Source organism: Conger conger, chromosome 4 (assembly GCF_963514075.1).
Source record: "Conger conger chromosome 4, fConCon1.1, whole genome shotgun sequence".
Classification (NCBI taxonomy): Eukaryota; Metazoa; Chordata; class Actinopteri; order Anguilliformes; family Congridae; genus Conger; species Conger conger.
The window spans coordinates 30,495,299-30,512,271 of NC_083763.1; the positions used below are offsets into that span (position 1 = coordinate 30,495,299).

General features: G+C 39.3%; 1 protein-coding gene across 1 annotated transcript; it reads left to right on the plus strand.

Annotated features, from left to right (window-relative positions):
• The first annotated feature begins 193 nt into the window (after positions 1-193).
• On the plus strand, positions 194-15,738 carry actr3b (actin related protein 3B). Its single transcript, XM_061238664.1, has 12 exons — positions 194-461; positions 2,050-2,105; positions 2,578-2,702; positions 3,246-3,356; positions 3,662-3,757; positions 4,063-4,170; positions 6,460-6,603; positions 7,246-7,419; positions 7,766-7,858; positions 12,259-12,384; positions 13,249-13,332; positions 13,760-15,738. Exons 1-12 carry the CDS (start codon positions 418-420, stop codon positions 13,853-13,855), a joined length of 1,257 nt encoding a protein of 418 aa, XP_061094648.1. The 5' UTR covers positions 194-417; the 3' UTR covers positions 13,856-15,738.
• Positions 15,739-16,973: the final 1,235 nt, after the last annotated feature.

Sequence of the window (16,973 nt, forward strand, 5' to 3'; positions counted from 1 at the left end):
CTATGAAAGCTAGGTAAAAGCCAAGCTCAGAAGGTGTGCCTTAAGATTTCCTAAATATCCCCAGAATCAGAGACAGGTCCTTTTGCAGGCTGTTCCAAATTCTTGCACTTGATCACATGACCGTTAACTTCCGCGCTTGATTTACGCACTAACCAGTCCACAAGTCTGAATTGAGACACTGCCCTCGTGGTTTTCTATTTTTTTCCTCAGCTGCCTTTGACTCGGGAAGTATTCCCCGTCATATACGAAATAACGGTGCATGCGTTTTCAACCACAGCAGTAGTAAGCTGAGCCAAACTGTATGCAGTTAAGTTTTAAGTTTGTTGATAGCTACATTTGCTCATTTGCGTTGTCTACTGAGTGTAGCTTGTGACAATTAGCTAATGCTGTTTTATCAGTATTTTCGTCATTCTGAGCATGGCAGTACAGTTACCTCCTTGCGTGATTGACTGTGGAACTGGGTGAGTTTGTTTATCTCGAACAGCTAGCTTGCTCTTTAACAGAACAGCCTGTGCTGTGCACAATTCTTTCTTTTTTTCCCTTTTTTTTATTGCAGTCATAATTTTATTATTACATCAAAAAAGTGAGATGGTGTTGCACAGCTGGGTCTCGTGTCAAGGCACAACATACAACCGAAACATTTCGCTAGGTAGCTATTCGGCTACCATGGCTGATGCTAGCTAGCTGACCCGAGGGCTTCAAAATGCAGTAACGTTATAACATTTCGTTAGCCGATTTAGCCAGCTACCTATCAGCTTTGTTCAGTGACTAGTGTAACGTTAATTACATAGCGTTACTATCTGTTTTCTCGGCAGTGCTGTTACTTACTTTCTGTAACGTTAGCTGTTACTGATTACCTTAAGATAATTTGTATTTATGCGATTTGGCTAAATGGTGATACTATAAAATACTATGCTATAACCTGCTAGCCCATCCTTTCAACACAACATGAACTGTCAAACGTTAGGCTACAGCCACCAAATTAAATTGGAAATCATTAGCTAGCTATTCTGTTAAGGGCTGTTTTGCTAATTGGTTATAGAGATTAGGCCTACTGTACTGTGTTGCATTCCTCCCCTAAAAAGGAATGCAGTATTATGTTATAATAAAAACGAATTAACCAACATGTGCTATTCAGTTTACATGGACTGACAGCATATGCTACTCGTTACTCGCCCCATCATGAAAGTGTAAAACATCTTTTAAACTAGGTCCAACAACTCGGTAAAGAGAAAAAATATGCCTGATATGTCTTGATGGTGTGTTGAGGCTCCCAGCGCACATTTCTTGTCTGTTTTTGGTCATGTACAATTGGCCCACATAGTACAAACATTTATTTTGATACCAGCAGTCAGATTGATGCTGCTAAATAGCCTATTGCATCACATGGAATAAATCCCAGGCAGGTGCATGGAGCATGGATTACACTCCTACCCCGCCCACTTTCCTCGATAAAATGTAGCTTGTGGACTGGACATCCCTGCTGAATAAAACAGCTTATAGTTTGACCAGCTCAATATATGTTTTGAAACAGCTGATAGCTGGTCATTTTGGGCTGGTCATAGCTTAATTTTACAGCAGGGATCCATTAGGCTTCATTCCATTGCTTTACTGCACTGCCAAAGGAAATAAATGAACAAGGAACATGAAGGTTCTAACAATAGTACCTACCAAATTATTAGAAAAAAAAAAAATTGTATCAGTTTGTATTGGGCGACATGGCTCAGGCAGTAAGAGCAGTCGTCTGGCAGTCGGAGGGTTGCCGGTTCGATCCCCCGCCCGGGCTGTGTCGAAGTGTCCCTGAGCAAGACACCTAACCCCCAAATGCTCCTGACGAGCTGGTAGCATGGCAGCCAATCGCTGTCGGTGTGTGAGTGTGTGTATGAATGGGTGAATGAGAAGCATCAATTGTACAGCGCTTTGGATAAAGGCGCTATATACAATGCCTGCCATTTATAGATAGTTTGCTGTTGAAAGGGATTCTGCACATTGTTTACACTGTGTGTTTTTCTGCATGTAATTCCATTATTCGCATATATTCAAATACAGATACACCAAGATTGGATATGCTGGGAATACTGAGCCACAATTTATTATGCCATCCTGTGAGTATTCAAGAAAAAAAGTTATCATGTGAAGTTAAAATATATGTTTACAGTTCTAAAGAGAAACAAGTCAACACTTTCCAGAGTGAATGCTTCCTTGGATTTTCACATGGTTGTCACCATTTTTGTCACCAGGTCGGGTATAACCGGACTACTTGCATGAATTTGAAATTCATTATGCCTGATGTTGCACGCATTGATATTTTAGCTGTGAAAAAATTCTACACACCTGTTCAATCTATTCTCGTTAGCAAGGTTATACGTAATTAATGCACACCAATTTTTCAGTGCCTTGGTATAAGGAAAAGTAATGAATTCCATTTGAATTGAATACAAATCAGCTGTTTGTACGTTGTTACTATTTGAGTGGTTCTACATGACTATACAATATTAGTTAAACACTTCTTAGCTGTTTGGGGGGCAGGGGTGTTGTTTAAAACTCAGAGTTTGTTTTTATTTTCATTATTTTCAGGTATAGCTGTGAGAGAATCAGCTGGGGTAGGAGACCAGGCACAGAGACGTCTGATGCGTGGGGTGGATGATTTAGACTTCTTCATAGGCGATGAAGCTATTGATAAGCCCAACTATGCAACCAAGGTGGTGTACAATACTTTCAGTCAACTGCTTTGTCTTTTTATTCATAAGTGATGCAAAAAACCTGTGATGATATATAGTTGCTGCCAGAGTATTTTGAATCAATATGAATGTTTAAGTGTTTTTTCTAGTCCCAGACAAAAGTAATCTTAAATGCTTTATTTTTAAGTATTTTTAAATAATTAAAATAATATGTACATCATATCATAATTCTAATAATATGTAATATACATCATTGTTGCATGATGATCACTTCATGTAACTTGATGAAAACGGTTTGATATTTGATACCGTTTGATAGTCATCTGTCGCATTTGAATGCTTTCAAAATACAAGACACAAGAAAAATCAAAACCTTTTTTTGAAGAGATTTCCTACATTGTCAATGATTTTGGTGTGATGTGCTATTTTTACAGCTGTTATAAATGCAGTCATTAGTATTTGGAACATTTAAAATTACATCTAATTTGTAATTACCATGAATAAAAATGCAGATCAATTAAAGACAAAGCTTTTGTCCAATCACATGGCCTTATTGCTCTGCAGTGGCCAATCAGGCATGGCATCATCGAGGACTGGGACTTAATGGAAAAGTTCATGGAGCAAATCATATTCAAGTACCTACGTGCTGAACCCGAAGACCATAACTTTCTCATGGTATGATATAGAGGTGGTTTTCTTGTAACAGACTATGTTTTGTGACTAGCTGTCTGTTAGTCACAAAACCTGTACTTCTGCATTATTTCAGTACTGCAATATGCCACTTTGTCAGCTACATTTCAATGCAGTAGTCCAAGTAGTGTTAAATTATCGATGCTCCTTTTGTAATTCACATGACAAGTTTCATTCAAAATCCTGAGAGCTATATTATTGTGACTGTAATATTGAGGAATTCCTGATTGTAATGATTGTGTGCTTAAATGACATGATTAAGACTGTATTTGAGTGACTTTTGTGTTTAGACAGAGCCTCCACTGAACACCCCTGAAAACCGAGAATACCTGGCAGAAATCATGTTTGAGACCTTTAATGTTCCTGGGCTCTATATTGCTGTGCAGGTACAGAAATTTTTCTTATTCTATGACCTACCATTTGTTAAAATATAGCTATGTTTTAAGATCCTTTTTTCTTCAGAATAGCTGCACTACACCATGACTTGTCGATGTTATGGTGTTATGGACCCTATAAGAACATTTCATGCCATTAAACTCAAGCCAGAACCTAGTGGTTACTTAGCCAAGTCTTCTGACCACTCCACCATTCTGGTGCAGTTTGTTGCCAATTCAGCCTTATTGGCTCTCACAGGCTGCAATGTTCCTGAAACTCTAGTTGGGCATGATAATAAATTACAGTTTATTCATAGGCGGTTTTGGCCTTGGCTGCTTCCTGGACCTCCAGGCAAGTTGGAGAACGAACACTGACGGGGATTGTGATCGACAGCGGGGACGGAGTCACTCACGCTATACCTGTGGTAAGAATACCATATTTTTATTCTTAGTGTAGAAGTTCTGGAAGTGTGTGAACCTACCTGAAGAGAATGTTGATGAAACAAATAGGATGAAACAAATGGACCCATAAAGTTTCAGGTTAAGGCAGAGGAGTAGGACCTGAGGGATTTGTGTGAGTGTCCGTGCCTGTTCCTAGTCCAACAAAGCGTTAGTTTAATTATTTGAACCATCCCAATACTTTCCCCCCAAGATTTTTCCTGGAAAGTATGTGTGCTTGTTGGTTTTGGGGAATGAGGAACCTGCCGTCTCAGTGCCACTTATCCAGGCCTACACCTGGATGAACACACTACTGCTATGACCTTGCACTGTCAATTCTGCTTTAAATCCAGAAAAGTGGCTTCTTTCCTATTGACTGGCAAATGTCTTGAACAAAAAATCCCCAAAAACCAACCCACACTACAACAGGTCATTGGAACATCCACTGAGTAAATAAGGTCTATGGTAAACAACCCTACTCGTTAGAAATGTCCTCCCATGCATGCAACTTGCATAGTGCCCAGGACATTGGCAGCCCTGTGTTGTAGACCTGTTCCCCCTCTACCCCCCTCTCACCTACTGTAATTCCCTCAGGGTAGCAAACTGGTTCTTTTTGCTTTACCACTTCTAACTTTCCAGCTGAGCCAGTCTGTCCAGATTGTGCTCAGGATTGTTTTCGTAAGTTCTCCCTTAAGTTGGAACATAAAGCTCACACTAGAATTAGTCGGTACTTAGCCTAGTGCTTAGTCTAGCCTCTAGTCTAGCCTAGCCTTAGTCGCTAGGTTACACTAGGCAACTGCTAAATTCAGTTGCACAATTTACACTTAGACTTAGTAGGGTGCAAGCTCTTCGCAAGGTGATGTACAGTCGCACAAAATGATGTCAATGTTGATTGATCTAATCATTTGATATGGAACGGACATAACCCGTAGCCGCAGCATCCTGTGCACTGTACTTCTCAGTTTCCCCATAGGCTGTCAATGGAGAAGCTTGTGCCTTTTTCTGCCAAACTAAGGAGTAACATTTTCAACCCAGTTGTACTCATAACTTTGGTGATGACAAGGTTTCAAGCAAGTCTACAATATAATAAAATCACTCTGGCTTTGAAACGTTATTAATTACACCGTTAGTCATGGTGAATGGCTTGTGTAAATATTTAGTTTATACATAAGATTACATCTTAAATGGTAAATGGTTGGCATTCATATAGCGTCTTTATCCAAAGCGCTGTACAATTGATGCTTCTCATTCACCCATTCATACACACACTCACACACCAACGGCGATTGGCTGCCATGCAAGGCACCGACCAGCTCGTCAGGAGCATTTTGGGGTTAGGTGTCTTGCTCAGGGACACTTCGACACAGCCTGGGCGGGGATCGAACCGACAACCCTCCGACTGCCAGACGACTGATCTTACTGCCTGAGCCATGTCGCCCCATGCCATGTTGTATAGCCATTGCCATAACTATGTTGTATTATGCAAGTTTTATTTTAGTATTGCGTAAGTTGTAACTTAGTGCCGAATTACATTACAACTAGGCTTAGTTCTTTCTTATTCTCAGCTGGTGCAACCGGCCACTGATAGTTTCCTCTAGTAAAGTGATTAAGATGGTATGCAAACAGTAAAGCCATCACCTAATCAGACAGTATGGGAGGCCTTGATGTTCAGTGAAACTTGGTCTTAGATTTGATCACAATTTGTCCTTTAACCTTGACTTACAAATAAAAGCAAGTGTTTATTTAAATTATTTCCTGAATTATACAGTACAGTGGTGAGAATTTAGGCGATTGCAGAATCGTGTCTATGTATAGCATTTGTCCTTTAACATTGGCATACAATAAGAAAATGTTTACTTAAATTTGTTCCTCACACAGTTTGTCGAACTAATTTAGGTTATTGTTCAACCGTGTCTGTGTTGAAAAACACTAAAGCCTTCAACATTGGCTCTAGCAGTAAGAGCAGACGTCTGGCAGTTGGAGGCTTGCCGGTTTGATCCCGCCCTGGGTCTGTCGAAGTGTCCCTGAGCAAGACCCCTAAATGCTCCTGACAAGCTGTTGGTGTGTGAGTTTGTGTATGAATGGCTGAATGAGAAGCATCAATTGTGCAGCGCTTTGGATAACGGCGGTATATAAATGCCAACCATTTACATTTTATTCAAGTTTTGAGATTTAAATAAAGCTTGAGTAATCAGTTGGCCTACATAGCGTATATATTCTATTTTTAGTGCAGATGATATGAAGGCAACACTGCAGTGTGTGTTTGTCTCTCTCAGGCTGAGGGCTACGTTATTGGAAGCTGCATTAAACACATCCCCATCGCAGGCCGGGACATCACATACTTCATACAGCAGCTGTTGAGAGAGAGGGAGGTCGGAATCCCTCCAGAGCAGTCCCTGGAGACCGCTAAGGCAGTCAAGGTTGGTCTTGAATGCATGCATACCTACCCATATATGCCTACTTGCACAGATACAAACGTGCACCCCCACACACCCCATTACTGAGACTGTTACATGTGTAAATTCATTGAAATGGGGGCATGTACACACATTTACACACATACTCACACTCGCATCTCACAGTTGATATTGGCACTGAATTGTGTTCATTCATTACGAGCCTGATTTAATTTAAAGGGGCACTTCACCTAAAAGTGAAATTAAAGTACTAACAATCGATTTTGCTAAGACAGGACAAATATTGTACCTTTAAATCCCTTGTCAGTAGAACGACAGTAATTTTGTGATCTTTGTGATTTTAAAGGTGCAATAGGTAAGATTGTTGTGTTAAAACATTGTTATAAGACCATTGAAAATCCCTTCCAATCATTGAAAAAGGCTCAATGACATGTTGACTCAACCTCTGCTTGTGTTTATAGTCCTTAAATTTGGGTTTCAATATATATAGGTGAGGGAATTTGTTGCTGCGATTCCTCCATTAGAGGTCTGAAATGACCTATTGTGCCTTTAATATTATTTCCGGGATATGTTTTTATTTTATTTATTTTGTGTGGCATATTTCAGTTACATTGACATTCATTTATATGTTCCTTCTTTTCCTAGGAGAGATATTGTTATATTTGCCCTGATATTGTGAAGGAATTTACAAAGTATGACACAGATCCAGGAAAATGGTTGAAGAAGTACAGGGGTATTAATGCTATCAACAAAAATGAATTCCATATAGATGTTGGATATGAAAGGTTCCTTGGACCAGAAATATTTTTTCACCCAGAGGTAATACTGTTTAAATTTTTTTTTAAGTTTGTTTTGATTTAGAACTTTTCCTCTCTGCACAGTGAATGCCTTTCATTCCCTCTTTGTGCAGTTAATGCCCCTAGTGGACATAAACAATACAGCAGAAAAATGCAATGTGTTTTTTACTATTTGGAAACGATGCTGTAACAGTATGCGGATTACAGAGTACACAGTGCACCTTCAGTTCAGAATGAGTCTGTTTTATAGTTAATTGCGTAAAAATATAGGCATATAGAGCCATTACATGATATGAAATTCACATTTACAGTATCAGCAATAAATTATTAAAAAATGATTAGTCATCTTACCGGTTTGTCTTTTGCAGTTTGCCAACCCTGATTTCATGCAGCCCATTTCAGATGTAGTGGACGAGGTCATTCAGAACTGTCCGATAGATGTCAGGAGGCCACTCTACAAGGTAAGATTGCTGCCCACTGTCCCATTTCTGAAGTGGATAGACACCTGGGCTGGCTTTAAATCAGGTTTTCTGAAAGCATTTCCTCTCTCCTGCCAAGAGTATAAAATGCAACCTTTGAGTGAGAATAGAAGTCCCACAATGCAATGCTCCAACACGAAGAAGAAATCGGAAGTGGTTTGTGAGCCCATGTTGATGGATGGGAGGGGGGATTTAAAACAGAAAATTGAACATTGTCAGATACTATAGCTGTTTGTGTTTTTGAGTGAGGTTGAAATCCTCACTAAAGGTGCCTTAAAGACTCCAAAATAAGGTATGGTGGCTGCTATGAATTATTCATGAACCTTCCCTGTCACCCTGTGGAAAAACATAATTGCACACAGAGCCAAGGTTTTTAAATATTATTTTACTAGAAGAAGAAGTAGAACTTCCTACATTGGTTGCAAGGGCTGTTCTGTCCCATTTTGGTTGGTCTGTCCTCAATTGCAGATCAAGGGTTTAAGTTTGCTTGTCTCATATCACAAATTTAATCACAAAATAGCATGCTCGAGGGAGACAGCAAGGGAAGGAGATGTCTTAAAGCGGCATCAAGTCCTTTCAATGTGGTTTATCTGACAAAGCACGTGAAAACCAATGTAAATGTTATAGGTACACTTTAGTGATCTGACTAACACTTCCGTTACTGGTATGCTTTTCAGTAGGCTAAAACACTGTTACCTGTGTGTTTGGAGTGGATTGAAGGTAAAATGTTATAGTCTCACCAGTAGTTCCCTTTGGGTACAGGTGTAAGGAACTGTTGATTTGTGATTCTGATTCATAATTAAAAATATGTTTTTTAAAACAAATGTTTTGGGGTTTAGTTTAGTACAGTAACATAATTTTATATTAAACATCCTGAGCTTTTATTTCTATTCTAATATAAAAACATGTAATATTTGTACTTGTACCAGTTGTAAAATATTAACGGATGCAGATTTCACTGTATGTATGAGCGACACCCATTTCCTCTGCAATTTCCCAAGCTCTTTTGCCTCCAACTTTCTTAATCGCTTGTTTATGAGCTACCATTTTAAAACCAATACTCATAACATTCACAGAGTAAGAATATGATCCACGTACGACAACGATGATGGCGGCATACCCATGAATACCAATCTACCGTTGGTGCCGTATCATATCATGGAAACAAATCTAAGCACCTTAGTTCATATAATACTTTTATTTATAGTATTGTAATAATTGCCAAACAGTTATTGAGTGGCTGTCATATGCGTCAATGTGACTGACTGAATTGTGCAGGGGACCATTATGCAAAGGTGACGTATAGAAAAATGTACCATTATGTGGACAGTACCATTAACTACCATTAAGTGGCCAGGTGGCTGCCAAACAAAGGCGACTGCCAAAGCAGATTTCACTATGTTATTCACTACTGCTACATTAAATATCTGGCTAGTAGTCATTAAATAGATTAACCAGTAAAATAAGTACATTATACATTGCTTAGGTAAGTCCTCAGATAGCATGCCTGTAACTCCTTTTTGTTGAAATACTAGATTTGTTTGACTTTATGGAAGGCAAGTTAATTGAACACAAAAGTATACTGGAAATCAGTGACTAATTTAGTCTCTGTGTCCACCAGGGATGCAAAGACTCTTAACCGTCTTGGAATTACATTTATCTTGGAAAGACTTAACCTTCTTGGAATTAGTTCTTTTAGCAAGCTCAGCTGGAATGCTGTTTTTAATGGCATGCTCAGTGAATTATGCACAATAACAGCTAGGGGGCAGTGTTTACCTTAAACTGAGTCAGCCTGCTCCCTTAAATTATTGTTTAGTGTGAATGCAGGGGAGCCTCTTATCCTCTCAAATGAAGATTTCACAGATTAGTGAGCACTGTTGCAACTTAAGCCTTTTCTTCCTTTTGTGGGCACAATCAACCGCCAGGGAATTAGACTTCTTCATCAAGACAGAGGTTCATCTATTCTTTTATTCCTTTTTTCAGAAACTGAAAAGCAACTCATGAAATGGAAAATTACCACATACTTTAGATCCATACACAATGCCTTCTCCAATATATTAAGCCCAATATGTCTTCATTTGTATGTCTTCATTTAATTATGTTTGAATATTGCTTTCATATTACCTTGCCTCTTCAGCCATGCATGTGTGTGACATTGCCCAACTAAGCTGTTTGTTGAGAGTGCTATACAGTGAGCTCCAGAATTAGCACTCTTAATAAAAAATAAGAAAAAAATGCATATAATAAATACAGATAATCATCTATATGTTATATTCAGACATGGGAAAACTATATATTTTTCTTTAAATTTTTACTCATTTACTCTTGTTTCAATGTTTTTTATTCAATAATCTAATTTCTTCTGGAAGCAATAGGTGTCAAAATGATTGGCACCCCTAAAAATTATTGTAAATAAAAAATTGTTAAAGTAAATTTGTCAATATAATTTGACTTAATGTTGTTAATCTCAGTGTAAAGGAACTATATTGTGTCATTCCATCACTAAATTGAGGTAACCAGCATGCAAAATCATCTCTTCTGTCATCCATCAGCATGAGCAAGCCAAAGAACTGTCAAGAGACAGATTATAATTGAGCATCACAAAAAATAAATACATGGATAAACATATCACTTAGCACTGTTGGGGAAATACTAAAAATAAGTAAACCGTATGTAATAGTTGCAGACTTGCCAGGAAGAGGACACAAGTGCATGTTGTCCCCACAAACAGTGAGGACAAAAGTGAGGGAACCCATAAAAAACCGAAGGATCACAGTTTGAGAATTGCAGAGATTGGTTGCATTTTGGGGTCACCAAGTCTCAAAGAGAGCCATAAAATTGCACCTCCATACCAACAATTTTTTTGGAGGGGTAGAACAAAGACAACCCTTACTGAGCACAATAAACTAAAACAAGCATCTGGAGTTTGCCAAACATCATTGGAATTATGACTGGACAAGCGTGTTATGGTTAGGTGAGACCAATAGTGCACATTGTCATTAAAACAAAAGGGGGACAAATCAGAAAAGAATGCGAAATAGAAGCATTTTCAATGGTGGTCTTTAGAAAAATGACACTTTAGTTGATTCTATTGAATCATTAATAAAGCACACCACATGCTGGAAAATAAAGCTTATGTCGATAACTTAATTATCTTAGTTTACTATGTATTAATTAATAATTCTGGAGACTACAAGCTGCAATCATTGATGTATTTAATTTTTAATTTATACAATTTTCATGTTGAATCCATACTGAACTCGCAATCTCAAGCAACTACATTTAGTATTTTGGAAGGAAGGATTTTGTCCTCTGGTTTTCATGAATCTTAATTACTCTGCCCTTTAAGCGCATTGTCTTCTACAAAAGCAAATTGCGCCAAACAGTTAATTATTTCAAATACTTGAAAGAGTTCCAGGACTATAAAAACATTCAAATGTGATTGGCAGGCTTGGTATCTATTAGAGCTATGGATAATCCATATTGTCTTTGTTGTCCTGACTGGCGTAAACTCCACATTTTCTCTCTTGGAGGGAGAGCATCTGAAATGAAGGGCTTGCTGTCATACGGCATAAAAAGAAAAAGATATTCGCACACTCTATTATGCTCCCAAGTAATTTATTGCTTTATTGTTTTTTCGACACACATTGTAATCCTCAGGGTGTATGCTGGTGTATTTTGTCATATGGTGAAATAGTTTGACTGACAGGGGCCTTAAAAACATATTGCAACATTATGATTTTCTGGGGTCCAAAATCCCCGGTGGAGCCCCTGGCTTTAGCCTTTTAGTGGGAGGCTCTTTAGCCAGCAGGGTTGTCTGCATGCAATGTGTGGGACTTTCAGTCTACCTGCACCAGCTGCACATGGAGCGACTGTGGAGCCAAAGTGTCTGAGCTTCAAATAGCAATGATGACAGAGCATGTTGAAATTAACTGCTTCCTTTATGTAGTCTGCACCTGATGCAGTAATCCACTATTGGATTCTTCTCTTTTAGTTTGCTTCCTGTGAAAGTGCAAATCAACACAGGGCTACACACAACTACTGTTGCAGCACCCCCTAAGGGTTGAACTTTTCAACACTGCTGGCCTCACAAAAACCAGTGGGGGTCAAAGCAGGCACTTTTCCATTGACAGCTGAGGCAAAATACCTGTAATGACATCGCTGATTGAGTGTGGCCAGCAGTGCAGTCAGGTTGAAAATTGTATCCTATAGCGAGCCCTGCAACTGCAGATTTGTGCCCTGCGTTGACTGACTGTTTAAGAAGCATTCAGAGGAATAGACGAATGTGTTTGGGTGATTGATTAATGCATGATTAATACGATTCTCGGTCCTGAGATATTGGGTCCAGTCTCACGTGGCCGTTCTGTTGCGGCTTGTCGCAGAACATCGTCCTGTCAGGGGGGTCCACCATGTTCCGTGACTTCGGCCGGCGGGTGCAGCGGGATTTGAAGCGCGTGGTGGACGCGCGGCTGAAGCTGAGCGAAGAGCTGAGCGGCGGTAGGATAAAGGTACGTCTCGCTGGCGAAGGAGGCCTCCCGCAGTGGCGGCGTTGGCGTCACCTTCCTGTCAGCTTCGACCAGTCTGACCCTTCTCCTCTGACCATTAACAACATGTCTCTGCCCGCAGAACTACTGCTCACTGGATGTTTTTTGCTTTTCGCACCATTCTCTGCAAACTCTAGTGAACAGCTGAATCTCTTTACCACGTCTACATGCTTTTATGCATTTAGTTGCTGCCACATGATTGGCAGCTGCTGCCACATGATTGGCTGATTAAATATTTTCATTAACAAGCTGGAGTACAGGTCTACCTAATGAGTGTATCTAACCTTTATGATTGTGCAAAAGTAACTTCTCCTTGGACAAGAAAGGTCAGCTAAGGTTGGCTTCTTATAAACAATTTAATCATGTAATCCATCATCATAGTGTGGGGGCAGCCAACCCTGGTTCTGGTTTTGTTTTCACTTTGAAAATCAAAGACCAATTTAGTCCTAAAAATAAGGTGAGAGGTATTAAGTGCATAATCCTTTAATCAGTGGATTAAGTGGGAAGACTGCAGCTCTCCAGGACTGGGGCTTGGCCACCCCTTCCATAGGGGGTTTCTCCCCTCTCTGTCTTCTATAGAGATTATCAGACCTGGGCCTTGCTTGGTGCAATGGAGCAACCGAGAGGACCAGAACGTGGTTTTTTTTTTGTGTATTTCATAGGTTCCAACACACCAGACAAGCTTGGTAAAGCTTGAAAATCTTGAATCCAAAACAATGAGATATCTGACCCAGGTTTGGAGGTCACGTGATGCTGCAGCACACTGTTTATCTGACCCGTGTGTGGCAGGGAGCAGAAAGAACAGTGCTTTCCTCTCTGTTTGTGCAGCCCAAGCCGATGGAGGTCCAGGTCATCACCCACCACATGCAGCGCTACGCGGTCTGGTTCGGAGGCTCCATGCTGGCTTCCACCGTAAGACCAAACGCACAGGATAACTTTTCATCTATACATTTCTGTTGCCTCAGTAGTCAAACGGTCAAATGGTCAATGCATTCCAATAAGCTCTTCACCTTTTTTATTTTTCATTTAAAGATTTTTCTTATGGCCATTTTTATTTAAGGTCCAGACCCATAGGATGGGAAATCTATGAAAATAAAATGCATTTTAAATGATGGTTCCTTACATAATGTACTTAGTTCCTTACATAATGTATTATTACTGACTTGAATTAAAGGCAACGGTTACATAGGAAATTCACTTGTTTTGCAACATGTTAAAAGCAGTTGAGGCCACATTGCAGAGTATGTAGGAAACAAGGAATTGGGACATTGTTACACTTCCAACGCAACAGAAACACAGCAAGTACATGGGCTGTTTTCTTATTTTCCTGTTTCTGCAGCCCGAGTTCCTCCAAGTGTGTCACAGTAAGAAAGACTACGAGGAGTACGGCCCGAGCATCTGCCGCCACAACCCTGTCTTTGGCGTGATGTCATAAGGAACGGGCTCTGGCCATTACTGCGGCAGTGCACGCTCAACAATAGTCGGAATGCACCAATGGAGAGGAGGACCGGTGACCTCAGGTTCCGGGAAGAAAAACACTGGAGGCATTGTTGGTAAAGCCATAAACATGGACGACTGTTTTCTAGACTTGTTGAGGAAGACTTGTTGACTACTATGGCACTGCAATCTTTCACTTCGAGTAATGAATTGAAACACAAGTTGACTTTTTTTTGTTTGTTATTCTTTTGTGTCAGTTTGGCTGTGGTTGAAAAATAAAGCTGAGGGTGGGGAGGAATTATAGTATAATTTTTATTGCCTAAATTCCTTATTGAAAGTTATGGACAAAGCACATTAAGGGCTATATTGAATTACCCTGTTTTTGTGTAATGTGTTAAGCCCCGGCTGTAGAGCTTGACTGCATTGTTTTATGGGGATTATTTATTAATCAAATTAAAACAAAATGTGAGGCACCCAAAGGTAGTCTTATAGCATCCCTTTTCACAAAATATAGAATATTAGGTTTTATATATATACAGTGCAGTCAATAAGTATTTGGACAGTGTTACAATGTCTGTTCTTCTGGCTCTGTACTCCAGCACGTTGGATTTGAAAAAAATCAATGGATATGACGTTGAAGTGCAGACTATCACCTTATTTACATATTCATATCAATATTGGGTGATCTGTGTTTCATTTTATTTATATTCTGATTTGTCAGGTCTTTTGGGGTTATTCTTCATTATTGTGAGAATTGAGTCATTTCAGTCATTAACTGTAGACGTCTTCATTGGCCTACCAACCTCTTTGCAATTACTGAGCTCACCAGTGCTCTCTTTCTTCTTAATGATATTCCAGATTGTTTATTGTGGCAAGCCATTTGTTTCGCCTATGTCTCCTACTGATTTTATTCTTATTTCTCAGCCTAATAACGGCTTCCTTGACAATCATTGGCAAAACTTTGGTCTTCATGCTGACAAACGGCAATAACAGACTGCAAAGGCAATCAAAAGCCTAGAATTGAGACTCTTTCTTATACTTATAAGGAAGCAATTTAAAACACCTGTCAAATCAGAAACAGCTGAGAAGCCAACTGTCCAACTACTTTTGGTCCCCTAAAATGGGAGACTGTATAAAAATGTATGCACTTCCGACACAAATCACCCACTGTTGACTACATTACATTTTACAGTTTATTAGACTAAGCAGGAGACAATCCTCACCTGGAGCAATGCAGGGTTAAGAGCCTTGCTCAAGGGCCCAACGGCTAAGATCCAACGGATCTTATTGTGGCTACACCGGGGATTGCACCACCGACCATGTGGGTCCCAGTCATTTACCTTAACCATTACACTACAGGCCGCCATGATTGATGCTCCGATCCTCCAGTTAAAGGTGTCTGTCTGCTTTTAAACCTCATATTCATGGATTCATTTCAAATCTGTGGTACCGAGCCAAAAGAACCTCACTGTAAATACTATATATCAGAATTAGTTTATATTTATAAGAAGAAAATTGTTTAACATAGTATGGAGTTATTTTCCGGATGATGTGCAGTACCTTATTGATTTGAAATGCAGTGCGTAGTTTCCACTGGGAAAAAAAACAATCAAGATGTGTATAGTTAAATGAGTTATATTTAATACATTCTTTTGTCATCCATAGTTTTAAGAGAATGGATTGATCTTCATTTGTTTAAAAAATATATATAAAATCTGTTCTTATTTATTGCCTGAAGCATATATTTATATTTTATTTATTGAGCTATTGTGTACTATGGTAGAACCCTGAGGGTAAATTATTTAAGGAATTTGTGTTTGGCTGAAGAGAAAAATCAATTGCTGTATTTAGTTAATATTAATAAAGGCACTTTTCACATTTTTCAGTGTTTGGCTTCTTTTTTCACAGTGTTGGACAGCAGGAGAACACCTGCTATTAAACCTCCTTTATTCCAAAATGGAGATGGAGGACATTTTACAATGGCCTTTCGGGGATTATCGATAAAAAATATATTTCGGTTTTATGCAACAACATTGACTGATCCCATTTTAGTATTGTACAATTCATGAAAATAGAGCATTGGAAAGAAGTTGGAATTTCCCCGAAAGCTGGGGATATTGTGGTATCTCCCCACTCCCCACAATTTGTTATAATTATTCTAAGTAGATGAGTCATAAATTTTGATCTGGATTATTAAAGCACCTCGAGCGTTCCACCTACACCCACTTGTAGTTTTGAAAAGGTGATGACATAAACACTGTGTTAGATCAGTGATTGTGTGACTGTTGCGTGATTATTGTGATACAGTTAGTGGTGTGTTTGCTGGATAATTCATGCTTTTTGGAGGGGGATCAGAGTACCTCTGAACGTTGCGGGCTGCAAAGGTACAAGGTTATTCTGCATTACAATCAAATTCTGTTGTTTGAAGAGGTTGCGTGAAGACTTAACACTGCCCACGCTCTTATACAACATATAAGGATGGCTTACCTCGCAGGGAGATATAAGCCTTCATCACACCCAAAACCAGCTAATTAGAACCTGATCTTGGTATACCACAGAATCCCCCACAATCCAAGGACAAGCTGAAATCAAAATTCACTTTTTCCTCAATTTAGTCAATTCTTCATAACCATGCGAACAGGAACAAAGGTTTCCATCCTTACAATCTATCAAAATGTACATACACGTTTTTAATAAAAACAAAAGCCAAAGACCGTTCAAGCTTAGGATTTGATAGTGTGCAATAATAGCATTGATCTGTGTTCTGCCCTTTAAGTTCCAAATGTATCCGTTTGAATGACACCCAACAAGCCCACTCAACATGTGTGCTTCCACTTTCCAATTTCCTTATTCCTGAGGGGTCATCAGGATAGTATATACTGTAATAAACTTTAGTTTATAGGTACTACCATGTCCAAATACCCACGGCTGCGTTAAGAAATGGCAACATGGGCCTACCCAGCAACAGGTTGTCCAGGTTGTCCTGAATCGTTTTTCCATCAATCATAGGCTTGCGTCTAATGTTAATTATGCAAAAGAGCATCTCTGAACACATAACGTGTCAAACCTCTAAGTGGGTAGGCCACAGCAGCAAAAGGCCAATAAGTCAAAAAAAA

Excerpts from the sequence above, each read along its gene's own strand:
- actr3b (XM_061238664.1), top strand. The coding sequence starts at position 418 with ATGGCAGTACAGTTACCTCCTTGCGTGATTGACTGTGGAACTGG. Across the intron at positions 4,171-6,459 it reads TCACTCACGCTATACCTGTG|GCTGAGGGCTACGTTATTGG; the intron begins GTAAGAATACCA and ends TGTCTCTCTCAG. Across the intron at positions 6,604-7,245 it reads AGACCGCTAAGGCAGTCAAG|GAGAGATATTGTTATATTTG; the intron begins GTTGGTCTTGAA and ends TTCTTTTCCTAG.